Below are 7,397 nucleotides of genomic sequence, written 5' to 3'. Positions count from 1 at the left end.
AAAAAAAAAAAAAAAAAAAAAATATGTGACCACTACTATCCAAGTAATGGGATTTTCCAACTCATTCTTTAAGCACCAAAACCAAACTAGAACTGAGCTCAAGTTAGCATTAGCATGAATCATACAATAATGATAATATGTGGCCATTTTTTTACCTATAAAATGAGCAATTTCATATGTTACAACCTAATAGAATATTACCTTTCATTTGGTATACTAGTGGGTTTTTTTAAATCATTTGTTTATTCATAATAACTAAGAACTTCTATGCCAATTCCTAAATGGGCTCTTTAAAAACTTTTCTAAACTCACTAAAACAGATGAGGGGAAAAAATATAACTAAAACCTGATAGCATAATTACACACTAGCATTTTTGTCTGAATGACACACTATTGCTGTACATTACAAAAAAATAAGAACATACATAGGTTAAAAAACTGTGAAAGTATAAAACAAATGAGACTGAGAGATTTTTTTTTTAAATGTCTGGCCTTATAAGCTAAGTCTGATATATCTGAAAGGTGGCTGCATTATTTTCCTAAACAGAAGTCACTTTTATTTTTACAAAAAAGGGAAAGTAGAACTAGGGAAAAGTTATTGAGCAATTAAAGAGGGAAGGGTTAGTGATCTCAAACCTATTTTCTCTATGTAAATCAGTGTTGAGAGGAGAAAATGACAGCATGATCTGTAGAAATAAGGGAGAAAAAAGACCATAATAATACAATGAGTATGCATCAGTATCACCTAGTAGGCTTTTCCCAAAAATACTCTTCTCACCCTATATTCTGATGTTAATATCCTTACCAATTTGAGAATCACTGCCATACTCAGTCACTGTTACATATGAAAGTATACTGTATCCTTGGGTACATTAGGGCATTTTTTAAAAGTGCAGAGCCACTACTTAACTCTCACTCAATATACTTTAACATTTCTAAGGAATGCTTTATTCATCTTTGTACTTGCAGCACTTGGCCCAGATCCAGCACAACACTCAATGTTGGTTAAATGAACAAATGAAAGAGAGGCTGTTAGATGACAGAAATCAAATTGTTGATGGAATCCAAGGTTATGCTCTTAACACAAGCAGTAACTAAATTGCTGTCTCCCTTTTGGCTAACAACAACTATGAAACAGTTGGTAGCAGTGCCTGGTGCATAATTATAATGGTAAGTGTTTGCGGAATTAATTAACTATTGACCAAATAAACAAAACAAACTCACTCCTGAAGCACATGGAAGTAGAGGAGTTATGTACATATTTCTAAAAACTAAGACAATCCAGGCCAGGCGCATTCATGCCTGTAATCTCAGCACTTTGGGAGGCCAAGGCGGGTGTATCATGAGGTCAGGAGATGGAGACCATCCTGACCAACATGGTGAAACCCCGTCTCTACTAAAATACAAAACAACTAGCAGGGCATCGTGGTGCACACCTGCAGTCCCAGCTACTCGGGAGGCTGAGGCAGGAGAATCACTTGAACCTGGGAGGTGAAGGTTGCAGTAAGCCAAGATCATGTCACTACACTCCAGCCCGGCAACAGAGCAAGACTCCACCTCATAAACAAAGAAAAGACAATCCAATAGAAAGGTCCCATTAAAAATTCTTTTTTTTTTTTTTAATTGAAACAGGATCTTCCTTTGCCACCCAAGCTGGAATATACTGGCACGATCTTGGTTCACTGCAGTCCCAATCTCCCAGGGTCAAGTGATCCTCCCACCTCAGCCTCCTGAGTACCTGGGGCCACAAGTGTATACCAACCACATCAGGCTAGTTTTGTATTTTTTAGTAAGATGGGGTTTCATCAGGTTGCCCATGCTGGCCTCAAACTCCTGGGCTCAAGCAAACTACCCACCATCGCCTCCCAAAGTGCTGGGACTACAGGTATGAGCCACTGCGTTGGCCCCTTCCTGACATTTATCAGTTGCCTGCATTTATTCTCTCTTGTTCTATGTTAACCCAATAGAAATAATAGATTCAAAGTAAGAAGTAGTCTGCACTTTCTAGGCAGGTAGGTAGTGCCAAAAAAGAAAAAAAAGTCTGCGCTTTCTAGCAAAGACCACTCACCAACTCACCTACTTAAGACATTTCCTAAAAGCCTAGAGTGGTACATATGAGATAATGTGGTAGGTAGGATGCAAAGAGAAAAAGCAATTTTAGGCCAAGTGGCAGCCACTTTTTTTTTCTTTTTAAATATAAGAGAGAAAAGCAGGAAAGCAATGGTTTTTTTTTTTTTTTTTTTTGAGATGGAGTGGAGTTTCACTCTTGTTGCCCAGGCTAGAGTACAATGGCATGATCTCAGCTCACTGCTACCTCTGCCTCCCGAGTTCAAGCAATTCTCCTGACCCAGCCTCCCAGGTAGCTGGGATTACAGGCATGTGCCACCACACCTGGCTAATTTTGTATTTTTAGTAGAGATGGGGTTTTACCATGTTAACTCAGGCTGGTCTGAAACTCCTAACCTTGGGTGATCCACCCACCTTGACCTCCCAAAGTGCTAGGATTACTGGCATGAGCCACCACGCCTGGCCACATGGTTCTTTCTTATCCTCTCTACAGGACAGCAGGGAAAAGGCACGATGTTCTGAAGAGTTCAGTAGTTATGTCTTATTGGGACTTCATACACCAACTAAATTTGACCATCTGTACCTTGGGTGTTTGCGAAGCAACAGAATGCGGAGACGGTCTTTAGCCTCTTCAATATTAAGTGGAAGCCTCTGGGAAAAACTCTCATCCTGATCCAATCGTGTGCAAAGATTCTGTAGTTTCATCAGAAGCCCAGATTTGTCCTGTTTCCCAACTGAAACCCAATGCACTCCCCCTGGGAAACAACCTAGTGAGGAAAAGAATAATGAACTTAAGGCCTTTCAACAGGAGTCCTCCTTTAAATGATTTTACTGTTAAGCATCAGATTTACTCCAATTTTTAACCCCATCACGTCTTCAACCTCTCTTGATTTAGAGTACAAATTTTACATGCAAGATATTGGTAAGCTTTATATATTGAATCTAAGAGAAGAAGATGTGAAGAAATTGAAGTAAATCTGCAGCTTATTGAGAAAATCTTACCAAGTAAAGTTTTACGATCTTTGTCCTGTTTCGTCAATGACCACTGCACAGCAGTTTCTCAACCTTGCACTCCTGACTTTTTGGGCTAGCAATTCTTTGTTGTAAGGGACTGTCCTATGCATTATAGGATGTTTAACAGCCTCTTTGGCCTCTATCCCACTGGATGCCAGCAGGATTCCCCTTCACCAGTAATGACAAACAAAAAATGTCTCCAACCATTGTTAAATGTCTCCTAGGGGCTGTGAAATCACCCTTCGTTGAGAACTACTGATGTTCTGGAACATATAACTCACTCATTATGGTTTTCTTTTATAGACTTAAAATAGGAAGTTATAGTCAAGTCTGGCTCTCCTGCTTACTGACTAAGCAATACTTAGCAAATCATTTAACCTTAGTCTCATTTGTTATACTGAAACAGGACTGTCAAGCCTACCTATTTCAGAGTTGCTGTGAAAAAATAATGATATAAAATATGTGAAATTGCTATGCTAAGTATAAAGGATTAAAACAGGATGTTAAGTGTTACAGATCTCAGAGGAACTTACCAATATTAAGCTTTGAACTAGTAAGCACTAGAAACAGTCATTATTATTACTGTTACCATAATTAATTAAGTCATAAAACATCTTGAAATATGTATTTTATTTACATATTATCAGGAGCCAAAATCTTAGGTCTTCACAGACTATACTTAATCACCTCCACATAAATATACACACATAAAAAAGAGGGGTCCCTATGTGTAAAATGTGGTAAACAGTAGCATTAGATCATTCCAGTAGCATTAATCATAAAGATTCATGTGATCTTAAACATATCAAAAAAAGCAAAAACAGACTCAAAGATAAATGAGTTAAATTACACCAAAGGGCAATATAATTACTGGTATTCACAAATAATTAAATACAAATATAAATCACTATTTTAAAAACTTAATCATCCAAAAGGGACACTTGTATATATGTACAAAGATCTATTTACAACAAATATTTATTGGGTACTATTCTAAGAGTTCTATGTGTGTTCATTCATTTAATCCTATAGCACACTATCAAGAAAACACTATTATCCTCATTTTGAAAATGAGGAAACTAAAGAATAGAAAGGTTGAGTAATTCGCCCAAAGTTACACAGCTAATAAAGCAGAGCTGAGATTCAAACTTAAAGCATCAATGCTCAGCTTCTACACTATTCTGCATCCACAAGAATATTCACTGCAGGCCAGGCGCGGTGGCTCACACCTGTAATCTCAACACTTTGGGTGGCCGAAGCAGGTAGATCACAAGGTCAGGAGTTCAAGACCAGCATGGCCAAGATGGTGAAAACCCATCTCTACTAAAAATACAAAACTTAGCCAGGCGTCATGGAGGGTGCCTGTAATCCCAGCTACTCGGGAGGCTGAGGCAGAGAATTGCTTGAACCAAGGAGGTGGAGGTGGCAGTGAGCCAAGATCATGTCATTGCACTCCAGCCTGGGTGATAGAGAGAGACTTTGTCTCAAAACAAACAAACAAACAAAGAATATTCACTGCAGCATTGTTTGCAATAGGAAAAAGCTGAAAAGAACTAACCCATTACAAGCTTCCAAAGTCTCAGGCAGGCCCAAATAAACCTTGGATATAAATGAAGTTTGGAGTACTAAATAGGACTTGACATTTTAATTATGGAAATGAGACTTCTTATGACTTGAAGTAATGTGAAGTCTTTGAAATTGCACAAGGTCAAGGAAAGGATCAGTCCCAGAAAAGAGGAAATATGCAATGGTCTCGATGAAGCCTTGAAGAGCAAATACCTATTCCATTTCCCAGCACAGAAAAAAAAAGAATTAGATTTCACTCCAGATAAGGAGAAAACTAAAGAGCCAAGAGTATGTGCTAAGGAGCAACTGAATGATTGACAATAAAATGGAGTCTCAAGTCTAGGAGAGGACTGACAGTATGAATAGACAGGATATTCTGGAATCAATGGATGAGAAGCCTTGGTAAGTCTATAGCAATAAACTTGAAGAATAAAATAGTTGGCGGTGGGTAAAGGGTAGAAGAGAATGCTTAACATCAAGATTTCAAAAGTGCTATAGTTCTATTAACGGCAAGGATCAGGTTCCAGCCTGTAATCAAGGCAAGACTATGGCAAAAGGGGAGTTAAGAAATGGTCACAGGAGACAAAGAGGTTAAGGAACTAAGAGGCTAAGGTTTTGGATGACTCATCCACATAAGTATCAAAATCACTAAGAGAGGTAATAGACAAAAGGCATAAGAAGAAGGTTATAAGCTAAGAACTCCAATCGTCAATGAATGAGAGAGTGATTACATCAAACGGAAAGGTTAGAGACATGAATCTCAAAGCATTCAGCTGGAGAAGGGAGTATAAATAGTGTGGATGAGGCAACAGAGAGCAAGAACAACACCCACCCATTTCCTGGCGCTGAAGTATGTGAGATATGAGGAAAAAAGTTGCCACATCACTTAAGAAGGTTATAGAGAAGGTAGTATCCTCAGGAAACTGCCCAGTTTCAGATAAGGCAAGAAGGTAAATATTCTAAGAAGTTGATAATATAGGAAAGAGTTTCCTGCTCATAGAGGAGGAGGTCTACGTTTATAGCAGAAAGACATAAGAATGAGACAATACCTGGATCAGAATTTGGCAACCTACTGAATAGACTGCATGAAAGTCAAAAATATAACAACTGGAGACAGAGAACTCTACAGTAATTAAGGCAGAGACAGGGCTATGAAGACTGGCTTGATTATCAGTGCCAATGTCTTAGAAGGTGGTAGATAAGCCTTATTGCTTTACTTCTCAAGTTTCCTGAGATGCCCTCAGGCCTCCTTCAGTGTTTACAGTTACAAAACAGCAAGTTCCTGAAGCTTCACTTAAACTTAAAGCTGTGTTCTGTGTGTACATATTCATAAATGCAGAGAATAAAGTTTGGAAAAATTGACTCCAAATTGTTAACTAAGATTATCTCTAGGGTAAGATTTAGAATTTAGAGCCAGGCACGGTGGCTCCCAGAACTTTAGAAGGCCAAGGCAGATAGATTGCTTGAGCCAAGGAGTTCGAGACCAGCCTGGGCAACATGGTGAAACCACGTCTCTAAAAAAAATACAAAAAATCAGCCAGGCATGGTAGTGTGCGCTTGTGGCCCAGGAACTCAGGAGGCTGAGGTGGGAGGATCACCTGAGCCTGGGAAGTTGAGGCTGCAGTGAGCCGGGATCATGCCACTGCACTCCAGCCTGGGTGACAAAGCGAGACTCTGTCTCAAAAAAAAATAAAGAAAGATCAAGAATTTAGGAGAAAGCAAAAAGGAGCAAGTAAGGAGAACTTTTACTTCTTTTTAAATGAAAATACTACTTTTTTTCCTCCTCCCAAAAATACTACTTTTAAGACATTTAAACAAACAAAAACAGATGTAAACTACCTGTTGCCTTAAGTATCTTTTTTTAAAAATTTGTGCTGTCTACTTAAAACTTGTAAAAATTGGCAGGGCACGGTGGCTCATGCCTGTAATCCTAGCATTTCGGGAGGCTGAGGCAGATGGCTCACTTGGGTCAGGTGTTCGAGAACAACCTGGCCAACATGGTGTAACCCTGTCTCTATTAAAAATACAAAAAGCAGCCGGGTGTCGTGGCACATGCCTGTAGTCCCAGCTACTTGGGAGGCTGAGGCAAGGGGATTGTTTGAACCCAGGAGGTGAAGGTTGCAGTGAGCTGGGATCATTTCACCCCAGGCTAGGCATCAGAGTGAGACTCTGTCTTAAAATAAAATAAAATTTGTAAAAATCATCCCAGGATTAAAGGTAAAGAAAGCATCCTGATATCACTACCTAGTAAATTATTTCACATTTTAATTTATGTGCCTATTACCTAGGGTCAAAGGCCTTTTTTCCCTTAATTTAAAACTAAAAATTTAGGGCATTTAAATACATGTAAGAAAAGAGAAAACACTACCAGCTTAAAAAAGACAAATAGACCAAATGACCATCTGATATGCAAATCTCTAACCATCACAATATAACATTCAGTTCAATACTGAACCATAAACTCCACATTTCAGAAAGAATCGAAAAATCTTGACTATGGGCACAAGAGGGAGCAATTTAGCCTCACATGAGGCTGTATTTACAATTCGTTCAGAGAAACTAATTCAGAGAAAAATTGCCTTTATTAAGTAAAAACTCCACATGAGGCTTATTCAGGTAGCAATTAATAATCTAATAACACAGGCCGGGCACGGTGGCTCAAGCCTGTAATCCCAGCACTTTGGGAGGCCGAGGCGGGTGGATCACGAGGTCAAGAGATCGAGACCATCCTGGTCAACATGGTGAAACCC

The 7,397-nt window shown here is 39.0% G+C and overlaps 1 protein-coding gene across 1 annotated transcript in view; it reads right to left on the bottom strand.

The window, feature by feature from the left end:
- The window catches only part of APAF1 (apoptotic peptidase activating factor 1), a 92,087-nt gene that overhangs the window by 72,755 nt on the left and 11,935 nt on the right, over positions 1-7,397 (bottom strand). The window contains exon 5 of the mRNA XM_017510886.2: positions 2,651-2,834. Coding sequence (XP_017366375.1) covers positions 2,651-2,834 — 184 coding nt within the window. The remainder of the gene's footprint in view (positions 1-2,650; positions 2,835-7,397) is intronic.

This window comes from Cebus imitator, unplaced genomic scaffold (genome assembly GCF_001604975.1).
Source record: "Cebus imitator isolate Cc_AM_T3 unplaced genomic scaffold, Cebus_imitator-1.0 Scaffold18, whole genome shotgun sequence".
Taxonomy (NCBI): Eukaryota; Metazoa; Chordata; class Mammalia; order Primates; family Cebidae; genus Cebus; species Cebus imitator.
The sequence above is the reverse complement of the archived record's forward strand: the minus strand, read 5'-3'. Positions and strand labels throughout refer to the sequence as shown.